Source organism: Brachionichthys hirsutus, chromosome 24, assembly GCF_040956055.1.
Source record: "Brachionichthys hirsutus isolate HB-005 chromosome 24, CSIRO-AGI_Bhir_v1, whole genome shotgun sequence".
Lineage (NCBI taxonomy): Eukaryota > Metazoa > Chordata > Actinopteri > Lophiiformes > Brachionichthyidae > Brachionichthys > Brachionichthys hirsutus.
The window spans coordinates 2,304,803-2,331,504 of record NC_090920.1 but is presented as its reverse complement, the minus strand read 5'-3'; the positions used below and the strand labels follow the sequence as shown (position 1 = coordinate 2,331,504).

At 55.2% G+C, this 26,702-nt stretch overlaps 1 protein-coding gene across 1 annotated transcript; it reads right to left on the bottom strand.

Moving 5' to 3' along the window:
- Nucleotides 1-323: 323 nt before the first annotated feature.
- On the bottom strand, nt 324-13,959 carry zeb2b (zinc finger E-box binding homeobox 2b). The gene is made up of 8 exons (XM_068756255.1): nt 13,847-13,959; nt 11,669-11,737; nt 10,221-10,409; nt 9,314-9,528; nt 6,952-7,060; nt 4,832-6,819; nt 3,376-3,556; nt 324-2,328 (listed from the first exon to the last, which is right to left on the bottom strand). Exons 1-8 carry the CDS (start codon nt 13,914-13,916, stop codon nt 1,760-1,762), a joined length of 3,390 nt encoding a protein of 1,129 aa, XP_068612356.1. The 5' UTR covers nt 13,917-13,959; the 3' UTR covers nt 324-1,759.
- Between the last annotated feature and the right edge of the window lie 12,743 nt (nt 13,960-26,702).

Here is a 26,702-nt window from a genome sequence, read left to right as displayed (position 1 = left end):
GGATCATGTTATTTCATTTGTTGACTATGAGATAAACATCTTTAAATATTTCTCATCCTTTATTGGGGATAAATTGATGAGGAAGAGGAAGAGGAGGAATATTTGGTTTACTTTATCCTAAGTGAATGGAAATGATCAGCCGGCCGGGGTCAGCTGGCTCTGATCCGTTTGAGGAAGTGAACTGAAACTGAATAGAATTAACGTAATAATTAGAAAAAGGATTTAGTATGAGCTGGATATGAGAAAAGCCCCCCCCCCCTCTTTGGAGGGAATGTCAAGCGAGTGGAGCCGGCGGCGCCTGAATAAACATGAAGCGCTGCAGGTTTGGTACTCTGTAATTTGGCTACTTTTATTCGAGCAGGGTCATTTTCAAGAGAAATTACAAATTAAGAATTCAATAATACTTTTACAAAGACATTTCAGGAAAGATTCTTCTTCAGTCATGATATCATACATAGTATTTAACAGTCCCTCTTCATTTTTTTTTAGCTTAAAAAAAGAAACAAAGATGAAGAAAGTGGAATTTTTTCAGTCGAAAATACAGTGTTTTCACAATTGTATAAAAGTTCCCAAATTTTGGATTTTTTTTCCAGTAACTGGAAAATCAAGGAAATAAAATAAAATAAGATTAAACTTCGCATTTCACAATGTTTCAAAACACAATAAATGCTCTCTTTACGTAAAATTTGCCCCTATGATCGACACCATGTTCCTTTTTACTAAAATATATCTATATATTGAAGAACTATAGTACTGTACACAACAGTATGAAATAAATAAAATTAGGAAATATAAAATGGGCCACATAAATAAATGTTTTTAACCTGTTTCCAAAAAAAAAAAAAAAAAAAAACTGGTTTGGTGTAATACTGACAAAGTGAGAGAACATTGCACAACAAAATGTAAACTAAGTCTTAATACTGACACGGACGCTTCAGAGAACAACAGCGAACCATTTCATAATACTGACGCTGGTGAACTAAAGTAACCTTCCTTTTACACGACACGAGGGTGGCACTTGCAGAAAACACACAGGTTAAAAGGTTTGCATATAAGGCTTCTTTTTTTCTCATCAAAAACACCTTACGAAGGCGCCGGGCTTCGTTTTTTACCCCGTACTGTCCGCACGGTGGGGGGGGGGGGGGGCTCAATTCCTTCATGGGGTTCAACAGGCCTGAAATATGTTTGTGGCAGAGGTGGAGACGACGGCGTGGGTTCGGCTCGGCCTCGGGTTCGGGGATGAAGGGAATACTGACGGACTGTAGTACACACACTACTGCTCTTTTTCCAACACGGTATAAATATATACATAGGCAATACTTTGTATGATTTTTGTTCATGATTATAGAAGCGGAGTGCAATTTGTACAAGTCACTAGTTGTGCTATAAATACTATGGAACGCGGGGAGGGGCGGGGCGGGGCTTGTGGGAGGCGGTTAGCACCACACATAGGTTTAGGCCTTAGTTCTGTACATTTGTTGAAATGTATTCGTTTACTCCTTGTTCGGTTTGCATAATGCAGCTTATTTCACAAACCCGCGCCTCCCTTCCCTCGGCACCTCCTTCAGATGGATTTTGAGTCTCGTCCTCGCGGGCCGCGTCTCCTCCGAGGATTCTGTGGGAGGAAGCTTCCCGGAAGCTCCAGGCACGTGCACACATCCGGCTTCAAACACAGGTTTAACCCGAGCAGGCAGGAATACTGAACCGGAAGAGAGAAACGTCAAACTCTTTAAGATGGGACGCTTCTGGGGACGCCGCTTTACACGCCGTCCTCCATCGCGTCCTCGTGATCCGATTTGGTTTCCATTTTGCCGTCCAGCGAGCTATCGTCCATCGAGTGCTCTCCGTTCTCCTCCTCGTCCCTCAACGTGTCCGGGTCCGTGTCCATGCTCTTACTCTCCTCCTCCTCCTCCTCAAACTCGTCCCTCCGTCCGATCTTTGCATACGCTCCGTCCACTTCCTGCTGTCCCTCTCGGATCCCTCCGTTCACCGCCTCGTGTCTCAGGAGGCTGTCGCGCTCCGCCAGCTCCGGGTAGCCCTGGGGAGCCATGCCCTGCAGGTAGGCCCGGCTCATCAGCAGCTCCGTGGGCTCCAGGTGGCCCTTCTCGCGGGCCTCCCTCTCGGCCGCCTCTCGCTCCTCCGCCTCCCGCTTGCAGTAGGAGTAGCGGTGGTTCATGTGCTGCGAGTAGGAGCCCGAGTGGGAGAACCTCTTCCCGCACTTGTCGCACTGGTAGGGCTTCTCCCCGGAGTGCAGCCGGGAGTGCTCGATGAGATGGTGCTTGTGTTTGAAGGCTTTCTTGCAGATCTGGCACTGATGCGGCCTCTTGCCTGCAGAGACACAAAACACACACGCGCGGGCGGACGTGAGTCTCCTGCAGCGCGGGCGTCGCCACAGCAACAACAAATCACAGTCAGAGCAGGCAGGGAAACGTCGTGACTCGATGGCAATGGAGCAAACATGACATCACGCGACGCAAATCTGAGAGGGGAAGGGAGGAAGAGGAGCTTCGCGGTGACGCCCGGCCCTGCGTAGGCCGACGGGGCGGGGCCTTCGGGGCGGGGCCGACGGGATGCTTCATGACAGCCGGTCATAAACCGCCCGCCTACGCATCTTGTGGTCGCTCCGCTTTAGTCCAAACCGCTCGGGTCACACCTCGAACGTCCCGCTGTGACTTTAACGCTGCGCGCCACATGTGGGAAACCCCCCCCCCCCCCACACACTCCAAACATAAATCACATGACTCCCCTCTGGTTTCCAACATGTGGCCGCTCCTCATTGGACTTCTAAGCCTCGCGCTATTGCTGAAAAACAACACATCAGCGACGTGAACATGAAAGCGCGGCGTCCTGGGCGAGATAGAAACGCTCGGGAGATAACACGCCCTTTTTCTTTCTTTTAAAGAGTCCGGCGCCGTTCTGACGCTGCCACCTCCCTTCCGTTTTATGTCCGAGCAGATAACATGAAGGCTACAGATAGCGGATAGAATAAATGATGCAAGCGAGCGAAAGACGATCTGTGGCTAATAACTCAAATCAAGGGGCGCATTGAAGGCGGCGAGCGGCTGATAACGCCGTCAGGGATCTGCTGCCTCCTCGCATCGCGCGTCTCTAACGATAGCCGGGGCGGCGAACACGGCAGGGTGTCGGGGGGGGGGGGGGGTCGAGCATATTTAAATAACACACAAAGCAGTACACAGATCACACGCTGGCCATCCACAAGCCTGTTGATGAAGAAGCAGGTTAGAGAGGAAGAGGAGAGAGGGAGGGGGGGGGGGGGGGGCATCAAACAGAGAAAGGCAACTGATAGAGCGGGGAAAGCAAACATTTGAACAGAAAAGCATGGGGTTGGAAATAAGGGTCTAGAGCAGTATATACCTGTGTGTTCATATTTGTGTCTGAGAAGGGAACTGCTCTTCTGGAATGTTTTGTCGCACAAGTCACACGCGTACATACCACTTTCGCTCTTCTTAATCTTCTTCCGTGACAGACAGGAGTCGGGGTCTGTCATGTCGTCCAGCCCCGACAAGTAATCTGGAGTACCGTCGAGCAGGTCCCCCTTCAAAATAAGGGCAACAGTGGTCAGGAATAAAGAGGGGCGCAGTCCATCTGTTAGGAGGAGCTCAGAGGGCGGGGCTGGGGCGGGGGGGCGGGGCGGTATTCACTTCAGGTGTTTGCTTGTGTGAAGGGAGTCCCAGAGAGCGAAGACGCTGGACAGACGCTGTGCTACGTGTCCTCATGCATGTCTCATTCCCCATCAGAGCTCCAGCTCCTATCAGCCGTGCTCCTATCAGCGACATCCTCCTCCATAATGGTGCATTCAGGGGCTAATTTAGCTCAGAAAGGCTAATTCTGTCTTTTTATGGAAGAAGATTAGTCTTAAAAATGAACAATGTTGGCGTGAAGCGCCCTGGGTCTAATGGTTAGAAGCGAAAGGTGCGCCGTGGCGGTCAGCGCCGCGCTGCGTACGATAACGCGGGGACGGCTGCGCCATCACCCTGCAATCAATTTGAGCTCAACGCCTGTAGCTGTATTTTTAAAAGTCTAATTTAATAACTTAGAATAGGAAACATTATTAATACTTTCTTTCATCAAAATGGTTCCCTCTATGTTAAACAGCCTTCAGCAGTCGCTGCTAATGAACATGGAGACGGTGCATTATTAATCCGAGTGTGGAAGCTGCTCTTTAAAATGCAACCACGCTACCACGGTGGATCCGAGCGAGGAGCAGCTCCGGGGTTCACCACCGAGCGAGCAGCAGCTCCGGGGTTCACCACCGAGCGAGGAGCAGCTCTGGGGTTCACCGAGCGAGGAGCAGCTCCGGGGTTCACCACCGAGCGAGGAGCAGCTCCGGGGTTCACCACCGAGCGAGGAGCAGCTCCGGGGTTCACCTCTGTCATTTTACAGAGGCCTTTCACCCGTAGTTCACCGGGGAGAACCTTTAAACGATTCCACCCACAGCTTCCCTGGGATCAGATTTGAACCTAGTACCGTTTGATACCTTTAATACCTCGCCTGGACCCTTTGCAGGAGGAGGAGCTTAAAGGCTGCACATCCAGGTTGGAGTGAACCCGGGTTCCAGAGCTTTGTTTTAGCGTATGAAGCTCTGAAGCTCCTCCTCCTCCTCCTCCGGACTGATATTAGTTTCATTATCGCGAATAAACCCAACCACCGCCGTGACCCGGCAGTTCGAGCTCCGTCGCCTTCACCGGTTCTGTCCGCCTTACCGGGCCTTGGTCTCTCCCGAGTCTTTGACTCAGTGCTGAAAGGAGTCCATGCCATCTCAATAGGACTGCGCCCCGGGCTTTTACAGAACCGCAGCTGGATTATTTACCTGGAAACCTGGTTTCCGCTGGTACTTCCTCCTTTGCTGCATCTCGGCAAAGGTGGCCGCCCCGGCTGCGTAAGTGTAGGCCATGTGTGGCAGGAAGGCCATTTGCTCCATGCCTGGGTAGGGCCTGAGCGCCGGGATGCTGGCCTGCATCGGGGGCATGAACGTGGCCGGGGGGAAGGCGCTCTGGGGGGGCAGCGAGGTGTACAGGGGCTTGCCGGCGAACGGGTTGATGCCAAAGATGGGGCTAGTGCTTTTTTCAAGGTTGCCGTTGCTGGCGGAGCTTTGGAACTCCTTCTTGAGATAGGCCAGGTTCAGAGGCTCCTCGAAGTGCTCTCGGGGGGAGGGCACGGCGCTGTGGTCGGCGCCGATGCTGTGGACTTTGGGCCGGCTCTTTACGGTCAGCGCGTGCTTGGGCTCCTTCAGTAGGCGGGGCAAGGAGAGGTCCAGCGGCTCGGCCTGCAGGTCTTCTGAAGTCAAGCTGTTGGGAGTGTAGGAGCTGCTGTGAGAGTTCTTGGACGATGTGGACGACAGATTCAGCGGGGAGGGGGTGTTGCTGCGGGAGGGGTCCAGCTTTTCCCCGGTGGCTTTGGCACCGCCGCCAAAGTGGTGGTTCTTCAGGTGTCTGTCACAGTTGTTGATGCTGTTGTGGAGCTCTGCTATGGAGGGGGAGGTGATGACCAGAGACACGGGGGACCGGGCGGCCATGGACTCTTTTGTTGGAGCGTGGTGGCTGATTGTTCCGAGCAGCAGGTCCATGCTGCTCTTGTGCTCCAGCGGCGGCGTCCTGGTGCTGCCGTACTGGTACATCTTTCGCTGCTCGAACCACTCCTTGACAAATTCCTGAGGAAGGCCGACCGCTATGGAGATCTTGAGCAGCTCCTCGGCGTTGGGCTCCATGTTCATGGCGAAATAGGCCTTCAGCACGGACATGTGGTCCCTGTACGGGTTCAGGGGCGCGTGGAGCCCCTTCTCAGGGAACATGGAGGGGGGGAAGTGGGCGTTGTTCTCCATGAACACCCCTGCTTTGTTGGCCATCAGGTTCTCGCTGGGCTGCAGCACGGCCTTTATCTCCTCGTTCATTTTGCACAGGTAGCGTTCGTGCTGATGCAGAGGGATCGGCCCGGGGAAGGACTCCTTGCAATACTGGCAAGCATAAGGCGTGAACAGGATGGTCTCCTGCACCTTCTCGTCCGCACCTCCTTCCAGCACGTGGTTGGGTCGCTCCCGCTTGATGTTGCCGATCTGTCTCTTGGAGTCCGTCGTCAAGCTCTGGAGGCAGGCTTTGGCTTCGTTGACTTTTTCTAAGGTGTAGTCGATGATGCTTTTGGTGGCGCCGTTGTGATTGATGAGCGGAAGGCCGGCCTGAGGCCCGGCTTGTGTCAGCATCTGCTTCTGCTCCTCGACCTGAGAGCCCAGCTCCTTCATGTAGGCCTTGAGCTTGGAGAGCTCCTCCGGCTTGCAGTCCATTTTCTGCCTGCACACCGTGTTGTCCACGATCTGGAGCACCTTCTGGACCTCGCTCAGGTTGTTCCCGAAGGGCCCCGGGTAGCACAGGAGCTGCGACTCCAGCCCGCCAAGTCCGAGGTGCTGCAAGGGGCTTTGGGCCGTGGAGTTGTGGTGCACCCCCAGTGGGCTGTTCCCCCCCATGCCTCCGTTCATGAACGGCCCAGAAGCGGCGAATCCGTGAGACGTCATCATGAGCTTGTAGTCGTTGAAGTCCAGCGGCTCCGCCTTGATGTTCAGGTGGTTGTTGTGTTCGGGGAGGCCCAGCGGCTTGCCGTTCTCCAGCTTGTGCCGCAGCTGGGTGATGGCGCTGTTGGTGGGCGAGGAGGAGGCGGAGGTCGGGGAGGAGCCCGTCTTCACGTTGCTGCGCATCCTGCCGTTGACGGCAATGAGGCCGATGCACTTTTTGCTACTGATGTGGGAGCTGTAGGAGCCCGAGTGGGAGAAGCGCTTCTTGCAGTTGGGGCACTCGTACGGCTTCTCACCTGAAACAACAGGAGAAAGGCAGGCTAGCATTAGCACGAGACTAGCCTGGCTAGCACTAGCGAGGCCAATAATCCCATGAATCCCGTCACATTGCTGACACGCTTCCCCACACTGAATATTGATCGGCTCACCGCTGTGGATCCGGAGGTGCTCCTTCAGATGGTGCTTGTACTTGAAGGCCTTGCCGCACTCGGTGCATTTGAACTTGCGGTTGCCGGCCGCTTGGTTGAGCAGTTGGTGCTGCGGGGGGGGCAGAAAGAGAGGGAGGTCTTAAAAAAAAACACTGCCAGGGTGAGACAACGAGGCGTCCTGGCCCTCGACTCCCACCGCCGCTTGCCGACGACAGCGGCGGCGGCGATAACGCAGAATCGCATACCTTTTAATTTCCTGGCTGCCCCGCCGAAGGAGGCGTGCCTTTAGAATTTGGCAGCGGAGAGAATGGAGTCAATGAAAAGGCTTTTTTCCCGGCATTTCTCCGTCATTAAAACGGCCAATCTGATCTCCTCTTCATTAATTTGGCCCTAATGGGCCTGGAAGCCATTCAGAACGGGCTGCGGGCGCTCTCATCCGCTACCTGTGTGAATCACACTTTGTGTTCGTGAGGAGACGTTCAGATGCCTGACAGTAATTGGGTCTTTCTTTAACACCCTCAACGGGTTCTCTAATAATCTCAGAGCGCCGGGCCCGGGCCTTGATTCGCCGTTCAAAGGTAAACATCAGTTACCATCCATCGAATTTGCAATTCAAACACCCCCGCCGCCTGCAAGGAAAACAATCACAATATAATAGCCCCCCCCCCCCCCCCCAAAAAAAAACCTGGCTCCTCGCCGACGCGACGATTAACTCTGAACGCTAAGCGTTGGGTAAATGAAACAAGGAGCGTCTTTCTGCGAGCTCGCCGGGGTGAGGCGCCCCCTCCTCCCGGCTCAGCCTTGACAAATGCTGGGGTGTGTGCTGACGCTACCCACATTCCTGGGGAGACAGATGGTGGCGTGCGGGACACTGGGAGGACTGGGAGGAATTGTTCAAACAGCCCCAACCTTCAAAGATCAAGCAGGGAGAGTTGGGGGGGGGGGGGGGCCCGCCAAGCGCCCGAGAGGGACCCCACCGTTCGTATGTTGCCGAGTTGCATAAACAAACAGCAACAGCTGCTTGGCTGCCCCCGCCCCCGCCGCCACCCCTTTACCCCCCCCTTGAGGACCCCTGCCCGGTAAACTTAAGTCCCGCCACCACTACTAATAAGGCACAATCCCTCCGTGCTCTTAATTGTGAATGGCACCAGCAAAACGCTCCGTGTCGCTCGGCGTGATGCGAACGCCACCGCTGCTGAATGTGGGCGGGGACCGGGCGCTGTGTTTGCATATGTATGACCTCTAATTAGTCATATTTTGGCTAATTGGTTAAGAGGAGGCGGAGTCTGGGGCTTGTAAACACACAGAGCCTGTGTTTACCTATCAGGACATTAACGCCAGTCCTGCCGCTCGTTACTAATAAAGTACGGCGGCGGCTGTGAGACGTGACTCCTCCTCCCGCACAGAGACAAAGGAAAGGCCGATCTGACTCCATCTACGAATAAAACCCGAGGAAGACGCCGCCTCATCTGCAGGATTTAACACGTCCACCGCTCAGCTGGGCTTTGTGCGTGAATGGAGCGAGGGGCCATTGACGCGGCTCCGGAGGGGAGCCGCCACGCCATTGTGACGGGAGGGGAGGGCCCATCTGCTCACGTTTACGCCCAGCTGGTGGATCGGGTGAGAGCGCTGGCTGCTGACGTCGCCGCGGCGATAGAGAACTTCCTTTCTTTGCTGGTCTTCCCGGTTCCATCCCCTCACTCCTAATCACCGCTGCAAGGAAAGCAGGCTCCGCCTCCTTCTGAATTCACTGCTCCCATTTCAGCTCACCGAGGAGTTATAATGAACCCCCCCCCCCCCCCCCCCGATGAAGGAACGCTCGGATGCTTCCCGCCACCGTCTCCAACGTGGCGCTGACAAGCGGCTTAAACAGCCGTGACTGCTGGATGCGTTTTCACCTCGCAGGACTTTAAGATTCATGCTCACATTAGAGTCCCGACGTATCGCATATCACCGGCTGCAGAAACTTCAAGCATACACAGATGTTTATGCAGTGCATGAAATTAGAACGGGGGGGGGGGGGGGGTTGATGGAGTGTCCCGACTGCAGGCGCCACCAGAACAGCATTAGCTGGCCGGGACTGGAGCGAAGTTAAGGAGCTGATCAAAATTTCCAATTTGGAAATTCACACAATCATTCGATCGTGAACACGCGACTGGAAAATCATATCAGGGAGGGCCATCAAAAAACCATTTAGGGCCTCAATTAACGTTATTACCCTTAAAGGATCTGCATCTTCAAAATGCCATGAAATATTAATAATGATTGCCAATCAGAATAAATGATCGCTCTTCTCTGAGGGATCGGCGCACATTAGGAAACGAGACGGCGGACAGGGAGGAGGAGGAGGAGGAGCTCGAACCTGGTCCCGGGCAGGCTTGTGTGTGGCCATGTGCCTCTCCAGCTGGGTGCGGTAAGCGAAGGAGTAGCTGCACAGCGGGCAGGAGAAGTTCTCCTCGTTCTTCTCGTGGCGGTACTTGATGTGCTCCTTCAGCGACGTCAAGCGCTTGTAGCCCCGGTCGCAGTAGGGGCAGGTCAACAGTTGGGCGAAGGCATCTGGCGTTCCAGGTGGCAGGTCTGCACGGGAGACAGCAGGAGCAGGAGGAGGAGGAGGAGGAGGAGGAGGAGGAGCGGGGAGGAAGGGGAAGGGAAAGCAGGCCAAAAGGTCAGCAAATCAATGGCAGCTAACGGGCGGGGCTGCCCAGGAGAGGTCTGGGAGTCAATCTGTCAGGCTGGCATCGTCGGCACGGCGACCTCCTCACACACACACGCGCACACACACACACACACACACACACACACACACTCGTGCTGTTACTGATACTGTACGCACATCAGAATTCCCCATTCCTTCGTAATTGCCTGAAGCAGCCCCCCCCCCCCCGTTTCTAAAGCCCTTCCGGCTGCGTTGGTCGTGTCTGCAGCATGACTCATCGCGCCTCCTGGTTCTGCTCCTCCTGGGAGCGCCGGAGGTGTGCGATCCGATTACAAGCCCCTGCCCAGCTGTTGCTTAAGACTGTAGGTAAACACCCGAGGCATCCGGCGAATCTGTGAGACCAACAGCTGCCCGGTCCCGTCACGGGGGGGGGGGGGGGGGGGGTCTGTCGGGACAGCCACCTCTCAGCTACGAGAGGGCGGGGCTTGCCCCGCCGCCGGCGGAGCGCCAGGAGGCACCTTCTCCTTTATTCTGACTGATTCTGAGGAGATGTGTTTCCTTGTGTGTTTCCTTGTGTTAGCGCTGCTAGGCTAACCCAGGTCCCCGTTCGTACCGTTCTCCTCGGGACAGGTGGCCTCCGGCGTTCCCAGGCGGGACAGCTCCTCCGGCGCCTCCGGGTAGATGATGGCGGTGTCGCCGCGCTGCAGGTACTCGGCGATGCTGACCACGTGGCTGTCGCCGTCGTCCAGCTTCCGCTTGGCGAAGAAGTCCTCGAACTGTGACGTGCAATCGATGCTCTTGACTGAAGGGGAAGGGGAGAGAGAGGGAGACAGTGAGGGGGGGGGGAGACCAGTCGAGAGACAGGGCAGGAGTAAGCTGGGCTCGTTTTGCTCCCCTGAGTGAAGTCTTACAGGAGGATAATGGGAACAGGTTGGTGGACAGCCAGCCTAAAACGTCACAGCGGCGCTTTGAGGAGAATACGTCTAAATTACGGGTTAGCTTGTCGCGGCGCGCCGGCTAAAATAAGAAACGCAACTTCCTCTGGTGGAAAGTCGGCGCTCAACACGCCACCACGCGCTGGCGAGGAGCGGCGAGTTTACTCGCCACACAAAATCAGATCTGGGTTCAGGACTGTGAAATAAAAGGGAAAACTCACCCGCACGCACACACACACACACACGCACACACACACAACACACACACACACGCCGGGCTTAATCAGCAACAGAGCCACGTCCCTTTGTATCGGCTTTCACATATAAGGTCAATCAAGAGACTGTGGCTTTTTGTTGATTCTGTGTTGAACAGATTACCGGGGCCAAACCACAAACCGGCACAAAAAGGGAGACAGGAGCCCCCCCCCCCCCCCCGAGCAGAATGCGTCTTAAGCCAGCCAGAGTGCTGAGGCCACACAATGCGTCTTCTCAAATTATTTCCCGGTCGCTTCTCTTTGGGGAAACTCTTAAGCTGCAGCGAGGAGATAGCTGCCTCCGAAAACAAACTGCAGCTCGAGAAAGCCAGCCTTCATTAGCCGGGGGGGGGGGGCAGCCTGAGGAAGTTTGTCCGCCCAGCGCCGGAGTGACGTCTCATCAGACGCCACCCCCTGTTAATTAGGCGTTCCCACCCGCAGCCAAGGTGGGCGCTAAAGAGCCATTTGTTTAGCCGTGATGACTTTGCGGTCCAATTTGCTAAAGGTCAAGTTGGAGGATCTTTGCTGTCAAACATGGCAGCCAAAGGTCGCCGGTGTCAGCGCATCACTTTTGATACCGTGATAGCATAATATACAGAGCGCTCATTAAGGGAGGATGCTAAGCTAATTGCCAGCGGCTGATTGGTTGTTTATTTTATACTTTTAGAAAGGAGGAGGAGGAGGAAGTCACCGGGATCAAACGCGACCACGCCCCTCATGGCTTTAACTGGGATCACACGTGACCCGGTGGTGGGGAACTTCCACAGCGGGGCGACTCTATTGTTCCCCCCCCCAATCAGGAGGGGTTAATAGTTCTGACCCAAACCCACCGACGAGTAGCGAGGATGAGGCTAACAGCAGCTACGACTCACCTGTACCGTTTCCAACCGCCTGCAAAGGGGCGTCGCTCCCCAACACATCGAAGTCGTCTTTGATTTCATCTGCACAGAAACAGAGAGGAGGAAGGAGAGGGAGGGGGGGGAGAGGGGGGGTGATTACCTCGTCCAACCAACAACCAACAACGAGGTGTGGCAGAATCTGATGCACGACGCGACCCTCCGTGGATATTAAATCCGGATGCATCAGGAAAAGCTGGGGGGGTGGGGGGGGCGGTGGAGGTGAGGATGTCATCCTGCTCGGACCAAACAATGGCTTTAAAGTTGTGAAACGTTTCACGGTCTGGCTGCGGCTTCTGCGGCGAGAGGATAAGTAGCTCCATGAAAGGCAGACTCTTCTGGCCCCCCCCGCATTAGACTATGAGGGGGGGGGGCACCAGGGAGCGCCTCCACCAGGGATTACAACAGGCAGATCCCGGCGGACGGATTCCTCCCTGGCGTTCCCGCCTCCTCCTGGGCACCGTGTTTGCTCTGGAAAACATGCCGGCTTCATACTTCTTGTCTGACGTGTTGGGATGACCGGTGGGATTTACACGCCCTCTGCCCCCCCCCCCCCCCCTGGTGTTCTGAAGGGAGGAACGACTGCGTCCAGCAGGAGGTGGACTAAGACCAGGAACGCCTCGCCGCCGGCCCGAGGTCGGATGAGGCGAGCGCCATCCTTTCATTCTCCCGCCAGTCTTTCCCGAACCGCTTTCAGTGTCCGTTTGAGGATCAGAGGATTCCTCACCGATTTCCAGAGCAGCTCTGATCCCGGTCATTCCTGTTTTAACGGCCTGCAGCATTTCCGCCATCTTTTATGAAGCGGACACTCGTCTTTTCCCGCGATCGGGCCATTTATTCGAACGCGCCTGTCAGTGATAATGATGTCATGCTTCCCAGCACATCGCGTCCGGCCTCGCCGTGGGATGAAGGAATGTCAAGGACAAAGACTGTGTCCCGGAATCAGCAGTGAAAACTCCAGATCCCAAACTCCGGCGGATCGGCTGCGCTTCCAGGACCGGGAGGAGGAAGGAGAGAGGGGGGGGGGGACGACGACTTATCTCAGGCCTAAGCTATGTGCTGAGGTATCACTGCAGACACTTCGGCACCGGGAAGAGAAAACAGGCTGGGAAACACAGCGGCCGCGAGATTAGGAGAGAGCCTCCCGAACGCTTTAATGAACTCCGCTCGCTCTCCCGAATCTGTCAGACGCTTTATCACACAACAAGCACATTATCGGGGACTTGCAACATCGTCGAATTACAGACATTACGGCACCGCAGGTCTTTATCAAATAAACAATTACCGTACGCAACGACGGCTTGTTTATCCCTGATCCTGATTTATTTGCCACGCCTCTCCGAGAGGAGCCCCCCTATGAGGAGGCGAGCGTCGGGACCCGGGAAGTTTTTCATCCCGAATAAATGTTCCCCCGTATTAACGTTGAAGCTGAACGCTGCTCGGGTTGGGGGGGGGGCGGGGCGTGCTCAGCGAGGTCATTAGCAGGAATGAATGGCGCGGCCCAGCTCGTTTAGAGCGGCTGTCTTACACGCCGTCTCGCCGTCCTCGGTTCCCGTCACGTGACGATCATAAAAAGAAAAAGCTCACTTCAGGTTGTTAATGGCTTCCTTTAATGACCACACCCTGCCCCCTAATTAAAAGTATTTATCTTTCAAGCATCCGTGACCCCCCCCCCCCCCCCCCCCCCTGCCGCCGCCACCGGAGTTTGGGACACATCGCTCCAAACACCGGTTCCGAGGGAGGAGCCTCCACCTCCTGCAGAGCGGAGCATTGGCTCGCCTGCCGCCGCCTTCGCCTTCGCCTCCGCCCGCCCCCGCCCCCGCAGCTCGCCGGCTTTTTTTGGCGAAGTTCTCTACATTCCTGTAAATAGTTGTGGTTGTTTGGCTCGGAGCGGGACTTTTCTCAAAGCGTGACCAAATGGTGTCTCATCACGCTGACGGAGCGGCGCTCCGGCTTCCGCCGTGTTTGCGTGGCGCTTTGCGGGGTTTGTCTAAGCCTTCTCTGGCGCCAGATGGGAGGGGCTTACGGCGTAAGACGACAACACGGGTGGCAGGATGTGCACACATTGGGCTGTATTGATTGACAGCCCACCTGAACATGGCGTTCATTTCACTCAGACCAATCAGGATGCTGGATTCGAGACGGGACACTCACCTGTACCGTCCACCGAGGCGCTCAGCATGTCGTTGTCGGGCCAGATGTGCTCCACGCCGCTGTCCCGCATCTCGTCCTCCTCCTCCTCCTTGGTGAGCAGGCCGTGGCTCTCGGCCCGCGGCGAGGCCTCCGGGTTGGTGAGGCTGGCGGGGCTGCCCACGCCGTTGAGCAGGGGGTCTTCCTCGGACACCGGCAGCTTGTCGTCCTCCTCCGTCTCCGAGCCCGTCTCCACCACGTTCTCGTAGTTCAGAGCTGTGACGGAAAAAGAGAGGCGGCCGGTCAGGACGGGGAAACGGCGACTCGGAGGGCGGCCCCGGGTCGCCGTCGGGTCGCAGGCGGAGCCGCCTTCCTTGTGGGTTCCAGCGTCCCGGCCCGGAATCTGGGACTGAGCTGCAGCGGTGGGCCGACAGCTGTCCGCGAGACGCCGGCCAAAATAGCCTCTAATGTCCAGTCCTGCCGGGATGCCCGGAATACCGAAGAGCTGCACCTTTCGGGGCACGTTCGGGATGCCCCACATAGCACATCCACCCACACGCATGTTGTTGCTATGGATACGCAAGGCTGGACCAATAGTGATTGAGATCATTCAGAAGACGCATTTGCATCGGCAGCGAACCGCGGACGGAAAAATAGACGTTTTCCAAGGGAATAGAAAGACAACGGGAACGCCGGAACACACACACGCACACACACACACACCTCCAGAGCAGCATCAGGGCCCGCCCAGCGCCACAACACTCGAGTCCCAGACATATGCCTGCCCTTCTTAAAATAGCCGGCCTGTAAATAAGGGCTGTGAACTCAATCAAAGGTGGCTCACGTGCAAATTAGTCACCGCCACCGGCAGCTCGCGGCGCCGTAAACCGTCGCACATCAGAAGATTTATTGACAAAGTGCAGATGGAGGCGACGCAGAAACACGCCATCACGAGGGGGGGGGGGGGGGGGGGGACACACCTCATTGGCCGCTCCTGCAGGAATGTTCTGCGGTTAAAGCCGATCATGGGAGCGCCCGGAGTTCGGAGCGCCGGAGCCAAGAGGCGGAGTAACGTGCCGGGTTTGTGAGGAACAGAGGAGCAGCAGAAAACGAAGCTCTCCATAAATGTGTGGAGCACAACACGCAAAGAGTCCGTGCCTCCAGAATGTCCCCCCCCCCCCCCCCCCCCAGCCAGACGGCGTTTGCTGCGCCTCCCGTCCCAGCATCACACGCAGGAGGAGATAAGCTCCTCCACGTCTCCTCCTGACACGTACCACCGGCCGGTCGGCACTTGCCTCCAGCGGACAACTGCACAACAGGTGCAAATTAAAATGAAAACAGGCCTTTCAAGCGTGGGCGGGGAGGCGCAGGGGGGGGGGGGGGTGACAGGCGGGCACCAGGGGGGAGGTGGGGAGGTGGAGGAGGAGGAGGAGGGTGGGGGGTGCGGTGACCTGCCTCGAATACCAATCGTCGAAAGAAATAAAACCTTTTGAAGAGGTGTGATCACAAGGATTTAGGCAAGTTCAGACTCAGTAATGCTCCTCTGGGATCAGGAGGAGGCCCGGGGGGGGAGGTCCTGGGTGGTCCACGTCTGCTCCAAGCTTTTATTTTGAAGGGGAGTGCCTTCTTCCTGTTTTAAAGTAAGTTCACCAAACTGAACGAGAACCATCATTTCGGATTGACCTTTGACCCCCGGAGGTTTGGGGGTTTTGGGAGCGGGCCGGGCAGAACAAAAGGCCCGTCGCTGTGAACCTGATCTTTGGATGCGGAGGAGAATGACATCATCTCAGGCTGGACAGGTTTTAAAAGGCCCATTCTTCCCCGGGAAAAACGGCGAGGGAGCGTCTTTTTGTCTCCCGACGCCGCGGCGACGCTCAACACGCCCACAACGCGCCGCGGCGTCGCGGAGCCACTTTCCAGTAGCGCGACAGAGAAATCCAGCAGAACAAAGTGAGGCTTTCATCTGATTATTGTCACCTATTTTCCGTGTCTGGTGTTTGTCGTCCTCGGGAACAAAGCGCCGGGGGGGGGGAGGGGGGGGGGCGTGGAACTGTCTGAACGCTACAGTCGACGCAGCCGTCAGCTGTCGCCTCCGCATTCAATATATACCTCCAAGAAGGCGGCGTGACAGCGGGACGCCCGTCAAGTCAAACCGCGTGGTGTTAACGCCATTGTCTGGGTGCCACCGCTGACAGCAGCCGAGCACGCCGCATCGATTGGGACGCCGTCACCGGCGCCATCGTGCTGGAATAAAGGCGCGCTCAACGCGACCCGTTCACCTGCGGGACGACCACAGTCGAACCGAAGCAGCGCCGTTAGCCTCGGATGACGAGGGAGACAAACGGAACGTTCGTGTGTGGCGTTAGAGCCGCGGCGCCCTTTGACAGGCCGCCATTATTCTGTCACTCCCAGAACAGCCCGGCGGAGACGAGCATTGTTTTTAGAGAAGCGGTGACGGCGAGGAGCGAGAAACTCTTATTAAAATCTCATCGCTTATTAGAAGAGACATAAAGAGAGAAGAAAGCGGTGACAGTCGCATTCTGACGCCGCCGCGGGAAACAAACGCCAAATCCAGAGTGACGCTAGCTCAAGCGCGTCACGTCTGACAGCCATCGAGAACGCCGTTCAGGCCGGACCCAACCGGCGATCGAGAACGCCGTTCAGGCCGGACCCAACCGGCGACCGAGAACGCCGTTCAGGCCGGACCCAACCGCCGACCGAGAACGCCGTTCAGGCCGGACCCAACCGGCGATCGAGAACGCCGTTCAGGCCGGACCCAACCGTCGATCTAGAACGCCGTTCAGGCCGGACCCAACTCACGCCGGCCTCCACGCCGGCCTCCACCTCTGACCCGTTGGACTCGCCGGTCACCCTCACCTCCGCTTCACCAAACACAAGGCGGAGCTCTGCAGCTGGAGGCGGAGACTCGTTCTCCCGTCTCTTCCAGAACCCGGCGGGCCCCAGAACCGGGCCAGAGCGGCTACACCTGCACGTTTACTCGCCGGCCGGAGGAGGCTGCAGCAAAAGACCTCCCTGCTTCAGCAGGAGGAGCGGTGGAGGTGATGGCTGCGGGGGGGGGGGTGACTCACGCCCACGCCGGCGCCCTCGCGCTAACCCCGCGTGACTTTTTAGTGGAGTTTCAAGGCTTAGCTCCAGGTGACACGCTCGGCCTCCCACGCCGATAATGAGCCCGGACAGCCTCCCGATTGGACGATAACTGCTCCCGCTCGCTCGCCGTCTGGTGAATGCGAGCCAAGCGGATCACCTGGACGGGCCGCGAGGGAGGCGGGAGCGCCGCGCTCGCCAGTGTGTGTGTGTGGGAGGGCATTAAGGTGGAAGCGAGGTCGCTGCCTTGTGGCGCCGGCCGGCGGTAGCGGACTCTCACGGTGACCTTTTGTCTGCCCTGGCTCCTGAACCTCCTCCTAACTCCTCCTCTTCCTCGCTCCAGAGAGGAGGGAGTTTGGCCCGCTCTTCTTTTGTGTTTTTAAACTTTTTTTCTTTTAGCTGCCAGGAGGAAAGCGCTTCGAGGTGCCCCCCCCCCCCAAGGCTCGTGGGTAGCGTAGTCTTCCTCGGGCTCTTCCTCCCCGCCCAGCACTGAACTCCCGCTGGAGGAGACAAAGGAGGAGCAGCCATGTTTGGATGTTTGGTGCTATCTGCTCTGGTATAATGGTGCCATCGAGCACGAGGGGCAAATCAGGGCCAAGTCGGTGAAAGGACGGAGCAGAGGGCAAACAAAAGCCCTGAAAAGAGGCAGGGAGGGGTGAGGGGCAACTAGGGGGGCGATGAATGGTGAAAACTCAGTGAAGTGTAAACGCAACCTGTGTGTGTGTGACGGGGGAGGGGTGTCCCTGACAGAGGACAGACTGTCTGATAAGCGGCGTCTCACAAATCAGGTGTTAAAGAGGAAACTTTCCCTCCGACGGAAAACCAAACGAGTCCATAACCAGGAAGGTGCACGAGTAAACAAAATAATCTGACAACCAAAATAAAAACTCCTCCTCATCATCATCATCATCATCATCAAGCTGCAAACACGTAAGCAAAGACGAACGCTCAAGCTCTGACCTCCGGAAACGGTTCAAAAGTGGAAATCCACAAATCTACATAAACAGACTTCAGGAACGGACTCGGTTCTGGCAGGTCGACGAAGGTCCGGTTCTGTCCGAGCAGTGGCTCCGCCTCTAATTCAATTAAAGCTCCATTGATTTATGGGGGAGGAGGAGGAGGAGGAGGAAGGAGCAACAGGCTGGGAGGGGGGGGAGGTTTGCTCAACGGCTCAGAGGTCCCATCTTTACAGGGTCCTGCATGGATTCACCATCTGTGACCCTCCTCCCACCTCCTCACCCTCCTCCCACGGTCCACACATGTTCCCGCCTCCAACCAATGGTCGAAGCGAACCCCCTCCGTCCTCCTCGTCACACAAGCCAAAGAAGAATAAAAAAGACACACAAAAGCTGCTCCTGCTGCCCTCAGGACTCCCAGACCAGGGAAGGAGAAGGGAGAAGGGAGGAGGAGGAGGAGGCATGTTTAATGAAAGATATTCATCCCTGCTCAGGTGAGCTCACCCTCACCTTACCCTGACACACGTCAAGCAGCGGGAAGGGGGGGGGGGGGGGCGGTTAAAATTAGAAAATTTAATTTATTTGATAATTTCCCCGAATAATTAGAGTTAATATGGGTTAATTAATATGCAAATCTCTCAGCAGATGTTCGGCAGCAAGGCGGCGCGAGGCTGAGGAGAAGCAGCCCCCTTCTACTTTCTGCTGCCTGCTTTTGGCTGTCAGTTACTGGGCCGTAATTACTGTAACTAACCAGCACACACACACACACACACACACCTACACACACACCTACACACACACCTACACACACACACACCGAGGAAAAAACATTTGGTGGGACCATCGCTAATTTCCCCTCCAATATAAAGGTCCTTTTTATGCTGCGGGCTGAATGGATGTAGCTCAAAGCATCCAGATCGACAGCGTGCGTGCGTGTGTGTGTGTGTGTGTGTGTGTGTGCAGGTGTGTGACTGTAAAGCGATGCAGCGGTGTAACATCTGCATTGACTTTCAGCAGGTTCACGCCCTGGAATCTGTCCCGCCACAATAAAAGGACATGGAGATAAATGTGTGTACATTAACAGGAAAGGCTATGACGTCTGAATTTATGCTAAAAGTCAAGAGTTTTGGGGGATTTTCTAAAATTAAAATATAGCAGAAAATGCTCAAATAAATATTACAAATATAAATAATATAATTTCACATTTAATTGTTTGATCAATAAAAATGTAGCTCCAAACTGCGGTATCAATAAATGTTAAATGGGGGGCTAACCCGGAGCAGCGGGGGGGCTGCTAGCCCCCTCTTTATGGACTCAATAATTGATCAGGTCATCAGGATTCATGGATAAACTGATCATCAGCGGCTGCAGCGCTGAAATGAAGGGCTCTTATTCCGACGGGACGAGAAACATTCCATTCATGAATTCTTCCCTGGGGAGGGAAAAACATAGCACAGCCCATCTGGAGGTGGTCGGCGGGTTCTCCAGCGGTCAGCGCTCCCCGGTAATAACGTGATTCTGTGTGTGTGTGTGTGTGAGAGAGACTGTTATCTAAATTGTTCCTCCTTCTCTACGCCCTACAGTCTTCCTCCTTCTCTTCCTCCTCCTGCCTGGTCTCAAAGGGACACGGTGGCCCCCCGAATGATCGCATTATAAATAAAGTTATAGGGATTGGGGGAAAAAAACCTGCTTCTGTTTTAGAACATTTGGAATAAAATAAAATAATTTGGTGCAACTTCCAGAGAGGGAATTTAAATTCCACCAATCAGCTGCCCGGACAGGAAGTTGCTACCTTTCCTCACACCTGCGAGGAAACTCCTCCCTCTGCAGCGGAGAGGCAGAATCCAGCCATTGCTCATCTCGTTTTAGTAAAAAAGAATCTATAAGAATAAATTACTCACACTAAGTATATGCAAATTCAAATGTAAGCAATCACGGCAAAATTAATTTTGCCAGAACTGATTAAAAGCTTTCATAAATCTATATACAGTATTGCACCGATCTGATATTGTGAATGTATTACGCTCGCTGTGAGATTAATTAGGGCGCTACGGTAACACACTGCACTGCCAGCCCAGATTACTGTACTTTTTGTTAATAACAGTTCAGCAGAACCTGAGCTGTAATTACAGGCGAGCAGAAGCTTTTGATGCTGATTTCCTGCACCAGGATGAGAGCGAGCGAATCCCGCCGCTGAAAAGCAACAAATGATCTCGTCACAAACGCAAAAAAAATCTGAATTAATCACCGCTTACGCTTCATCTTTCATCCCAGATTTCATTTACGGAGGATTGAAAAGTGTCCTCAGCGGGTTTATGAGTTGAGCGAGGCGGCGTCACCGTGGCGATGCTACTGTAAGCTAATAAAAAAATACTGAAATGATCTTTCCTGGAGAAAAGCGTTTCCTCCGGCGCCAGAGGAGCAGATAGAACCGTGGCGCAGATAGAACCATGTAGCAGATAGAACAGTGACGCAGATAGAACTGTGGAGCAGATAGAACTGTGGAGCGGATAGAACAGTGGCACAGATAGAACAGTGACGCAGATAGAACCGAGGAGCAGATAGAACCGTGGAGCAGATAGAACAGTGGAGCAGATAGAATCGTGTAGCAGAGAGAACAGTGGAGCAGATAGAACTGTGGAGCAGATAGAACCGTGGAGCAGATAGAATAGTGGCGGAGATAACACCGTGGAGCAGATAGAACAGTGGCACAGATAGAACTGTGGAGCAGATAGAACCGTGTAGCAGATAGAACCGTGGAGCAGATAGAACCATGGAGCAGATAGAACCGTGGAGCAGATAGAACCGTGGAGCAGATAGAACCGTGGAGCAGATAGAACCGTGGAGCAGATAGCCACAGAAACAGCCGGTTTGATCGGGCCAAGGCTGTTTTACATTCTTGTCCGCGGCGACGGGGCCATGGTCACGTTTATCTCAACAAAACAGCACCTGAGAGCTGAAACAACCTCCTCGCCAACCCCACCCCACCCAGAGGAGTCAGACACACTCCTCCTAAACGCTGCTCCTCGGGGTGGGACCGTGCGTGAGCGTCTTCAACATAAAAGACCGACATGGAAAAACAGGCCAGAGTGAGACCTCTCGCCGACATAGCACTCTGCAGTCACCAGCTGTTTAAAGGTCGATGGGGGGGGGGGGGGGGGGTCAGGCTGGGACCTCAGATCGACTGAAGAGATCAGACGGTGGGTGGAGGGGGGGGGGGGGGAGGTGCCACGAGAGGGAGAGGAGGGGGCGAAGGATGAGGAGGTCTGAGCCCCCTTCTTCCTTTCTGGTCAGAGCCAATCTGGGGGCCCGGGGTCTCATTCACATGGTAATGAGAGTGTAAAACGACATCTGTTACCCCCACCACACACACACACACACACACACAGCAGAGCTTTGTCACCTGAATAGCATCCACACCAGGTATCAAACAAGCACCAGGAAATGGGGGGAGTGTGTGTCTGTGCCTCATCAGCAGCAGGCCACCGGCAACCTGGGCTCAGCAACCAGCAACACACACACACACACACACACACACACACACTCTGATACCTAGTTCCCAATTAGCTCCCAGCCAGAGGGGGGGTGTGGAAGGGGGAGGGAGGGGTGAGCAGATAAGACTTATTGTCACGGCGACAACCTGAGCATCCGGGAGCGCCGCCCTTCTTTCGACGCGAACGTGCATGTTTCAGTCAGAGCAGCACGTTAGCGCCAGCCGTTAGCAATAGCCGTTAGCTTCCGCCGGGTCCGTGCTGCAGCTTTAACTCCACGAGTCTAAATCAACGCTTCTCCAAACAGGAGATTTCCTCTCACCTTCCTATTTACACATCTGCATGCGTGTGTGTGTGTGTGTCGGACGGCGCCGGCGGCAAGGTGCGCCAGGTGTAGCGAGATGACACGAGACTTAACCTCTCTCTCCATACTAAACGGCACCAACAGGCAGCGCTCCAGCCGGAGGCCCCGGAGGCGAGGCCCCGGAGCCCATGACTTATGCATGACGTGGGCGGGATAAACGGACGTTCTGATTCCTTTTTCCTCCTCGCCGCTGTGATTTTTTATCATGACGCACCTGTGTGTCTGATCTCGCTGCAGGAGGGCGAAAACGACACTTTTAATTACGTGGTGGGAGTCGGGGGGGGGGGGGGGGGTCTCCGTACATGCTCCGTTGAATACCCAGAATGCAACATTGCATTCAAGCAGGCGGGACAGGTAAACAGAATGAAGAGCAGATTACCGTTGACGCTCTTTACTTCCTGTATCCAGGAGGCTTACATAATTGAGCGGCTCTGCTGGCGTGATGCGAGCGGCTGCAGAATCCTGGAAGTAAAAAGGAAATTTTGATCTAAGGCATCCCCCCCCCCCACCCCCCCTCCGGTTCTGCCTCCCCGTGTTTCTGTCAATCCTCTCCTTTTTTGATCAGTGGCTTGAAAGAGCGGAGCGTGTGTGTGAGTGCTCAGGTACCTGGGGTACGCCGAGGTGCTAATTAGCTCGGCGGGGTAATTGATGTGTAGATTACACCGCTGAACAAATGCTCCGACTTGTTTGTTCTTCGCACTTCTCGGCTTTCGCCGAGGAGGAAGAGAAGCGCCCCTCCTTTTACCTCAGCCCTAATGAACAATTTACCTGGCTTGTAAAGGAGGTGGTTAAGCCTGCCAAGGCAGGGGGGGGGGGGGGGGGAAACAAAGAGCAGGTTGCACTGGGTTCATTTCCCACAGGTGGAACGGCTGTCTCCTGCGCTTCAAGACCCGCCTCCATTCCCTGGTTAGCATGGCTGGCTGAGGAAGAAGAGTACGTGTGCACGCTTTGCCAAACCCTGAAGGAGAGGATGGCGAGCATACATAATTCCAAAAGGGAAACAATTTAAAAAATGAAAGAGCATGCCATTAAGAGCGCTGGTAGGCCTCCATTGTTCCAGCCCTCCTCCTATAATGCTATTTCCTCCATCTTTTGTCTTTAGCACGCTATTATTAGCCGAGGACGCACGCAAATATCTCCCCCCCTCCCGCCGCCGTCCCCTCAATAGGGTTTGAATTTGCTCATTAGCGGCTAAGAATCCGCAAACACATTCGCAGAAGCTTTTCCTCCTGCTAATAAACTAATCACGCCCTCTCGGCTAATTGGGAAATAGAATGAGAGCCGCGCCCGGGGTTTTTAGGAGCTAGCTTTCTTGAGAAGTGGATCCCATTAGCAGGATGGATGGCGTCGGCTGGACCGGCCGTACGGCGCCACCCACACTACTGAGTCTCACCTGATTCGTCAGCAGACGGGACCCCCAGGAACCCGGTCTCAGAGGCCTGGACCCCCCGATGGCGTCGCAGGTCTCAGGCTTTCACAGCTGACCTCGTATCAAGCGCTCCCTAGAAGTTCTGCTTGTTATTGTGTTAGCGGCCTCAGGCGCCGCCAGCTCGCTACGTCAGGACGATAAGCAGGAGAGGAGATGATTTCTCTCTTTCAGATCAGCCCTGAACTCCCTGGGACAGATTACTGTGTCATCGAAAACCCGGGGAGGCATGTTTGGACTACGCCAGATTGGGAGCCTCGCTGACTAACTGGCGGTTTCCGTCGCCAACCTGATAACTCTCCTCCAACATCCCTCGCCCCGGCCCAGCCGGCAAGACAGCCAGCGAGGCGGGCGGGCAGTTTTCTTTGTTTTTCCTCCCTGCCCTTTTTCCTGTCGCCATCTCGGTATTTAATCTAACACCGGCAGGCGGCAAGAAGGGTTTACTTTCCCCCCGCAAAGACAGCTTTGCGAGGCGGAGAAGGCAAAAGTGGGAGGAAGAGAGCCGAGCACTGCGGCGGGGAGGGACAGGGGAGTCGAGGCGAGGCACAGGAAACCTGGGCCAAGCTTCACTTTTAACAAAAGCCTTTCATCTTTGGCTTCGCTTTCCCTCAAGACACTGTGCTTCCAGCAGCGGGATCCTTTTAAGTGCGTACCTGATAAGGGAACTTTTCTTCTTCCCGTTGGAGAGTGCACGAAGGAAAGTACCCCCCTCCCACACAGAGACGCATCCCAGTGCAGTTAAAGCCTCTCATCTCTCTGAACGCCCCTTTTATCCGCCTCAAGCGGCTTTCTCATGGCTATTAACGCATCCAAAGCAGGTAATTATAGCGGGCAAACGGGGGCACGGCGGACCAGAGCCCACTCCACCTGTGCAATCAGGCCGGGCGCCGTCCCGGCGAGGAGCCGGCAGGGCAGAGGTGGACGAGGATCCATTTGAGGATAACTGCACCTAATCCATTCTAGTCAGGCGTCGCCGTGGCAGCGGCGGCGGGGCGGGGAACCCGCGGGAGGCGTGTGATGGAGAGGTCATAAATCACACAGGAGAAGTTGAGAAAGTGGAGGAGGGGCCATGTGAACAACCAAGGCCATCATCTCCATGGCTACAGTATCAGACAGCCAAACAACGACCCCCCCCCCCCCCGGCTTTTAGCTCAGGCGACCCCGGGGGGGGGGGGGGGGGGGGGGGTCGGACAGCGAGACTTTCTCCTGAAGAATTGAAGAGGAACCTTTGCCACCTATCTCTTCATCTGCACAGGAAGTCGATGGCGTCCCGGGGGAGCATTCATTCTTTCCTCCCTCGTCTCCTCCTCTTCCTCCTCCTCCCCCTTGTTGTTTCAGCTCATGAAAACAGAGACGTCTCGTGTTTTCTTCCTGTCCTCGATGACTCGGCCTCCTGCAACGCTCCTTCAAGCCAGAGGTGAAGTTTGACAAGATCCTGAAACACGCTCCCCTCCTCCACTCGAGGGCCGCTGCATAAGAAGCCCCGTATCTATGGCAACGGCTATCTAATCGAACTGACTCTGCTTCACCCTCCTCCCTGTCCTTTAAAGTGTCGTCCACCTGGAGTCAGGACGGGGCGGGACTTGAGTGGATTCGTTTCTGACCTGGTGAGGCGTTTCTTAAGAGGTTGGAGGAGGTTAACCGCAGCTCGCAAGTTCATTTCCTGTAAACAGGCCTGACTCAGCCGGGCCGGGCGGCTGACCAGCCGGTCGCTCGGCTGACATGCTGCTTGCTTGTGAGAATCAAATCCTGTCAGAGATAACGGCTAATCATTTGTCACCCGGAGAAGCAATTCCCTCCAATCACCCGGGAAGAGAGTGCCACTTTATTCCGCCGCGCAGTCAGGGCGGCGAGAAATTACATTCGGCCATGCCCCCCGCCCCCCCAAATCTCTCCTGAGCCCCGTATGGAACGAGAGAACAACAGCTGACGGAATTGAAAATGTCTTCCCGACCCCAAACACACACACAAACACACACACACACACACACACACACACAGTTGCGTCACTATAGTGTGAGGACGGACCTCATTTCTAACCAAACACAAACCGCGATTTCGGTTTTAACCTCAAACCGACGCCTGCAGGCGGAGAAACGGCCTAAAAACGACCAGATCCATGGACGACACACACACACACACACACGCACACACACACACACACACACACACACACACTGCAGCCTGCCCATGCAGCTGTTCCCCTTTGGGATTCCTTGAGTCGTTACACTCTCTGCTTTCCCAGTTAGACATTCAGTTGGACGGAGCGGCGTCCAACAGCTGGACCGCCGTACAGAGCAGCAACCCCTGCGACGGGGGGGGGGAGAGGAAGGAATCGTTCACGAACGTCAGAGACATTCAGGAAACCGTCGGCGACGTGGGCCACGTCTTTGCTGCTTGTTCCAGTCAGCGGTTTCCTCATAGTTCGAGATGCACCCCCGCTCTCCTGTTCTGAAGCAACGGCAGCCGTTTCGTAATGTTGATCTCTGGATCGTGTGTCATCGCACACGCGCACGCACACACGCACGCACACACACACTCACCGTAAGGCAGCAATGCTGACCTCCCTGTTGGCTTGAAATGAAAATACACCAATTGTCTTTTTTTTTGTCTGGCTGAAATAAAAGCTGAACGGAGGCCTGCAAACGATCCCTTTAAGAGTGGAGGGCGGAGCCGGCTCATTAGGGCGCTTTAGGAAGAAGGTTCAAGTCCAGATGAATGCAGGCTTCGAACCTACCAATCCGAATCAGTCGGATGCAGCAAAGCGTTCCTGCTGGCTCGCCGAATGCTCTGGGACGGCTGCCCACGCCGCGTCGGCCACGCTTAATGACATCATGCACGGCGCGGGGATGTTCATAACATACATGAAGAGCGAATGGAGAGAAAAGAGAGCCGGCATTGCCAGCGTGGCGAAGGACCTCTGACATGAATGGTTTTGCTAATGTATTGGGGGAAAAAGGCAGCGTCCCATTAGATTAGGGATGCTACATTAACGGAGAGCAGGAGTCCAACCTGAGAGACGGGCGCCGCGGTGACGCCTGGGAGACGCTAGCTTGATGATGGCATAATGCTAAGTCTGTGTGTTGGAGATAAGGCTTCCACGCAGCAGGCCTCAGGCCCCACGCTGCATGGAAGTCTCAGGGAGTGGGGGGGGAGGACGCGTGTTTGTGCACAGATAGGTAGCAGCGTTAGCGAACGCTGCACGGCGTGAGGAGACTGAGCTCTCATCATGGGGAACAGAGGACGAGTGAACGACGGGAGACACCCGGAGAGGTGAGGAGGACGCTCCGGGAAGCGAAGGATCTCCGTTAAACGCTCCGGATGCAGCGATCAGGGCGGGAGGAACATGTCCGACTTGTCTCTGAATAATGCATGCGCTGACGAAGCCAGTTTGGGAGGGGTGGGCTTCACTTCCTGCAGGTTTGAATTATTCAAGCAGCCAGGTGGAGGGTCTCGCAACGGCGCCGTCAGGTGGAGCGGCCGCTTTTACTCATGAAAGATTCAAGGGGGTGTTAAGTATGAACAAAGCGTGGGCCGT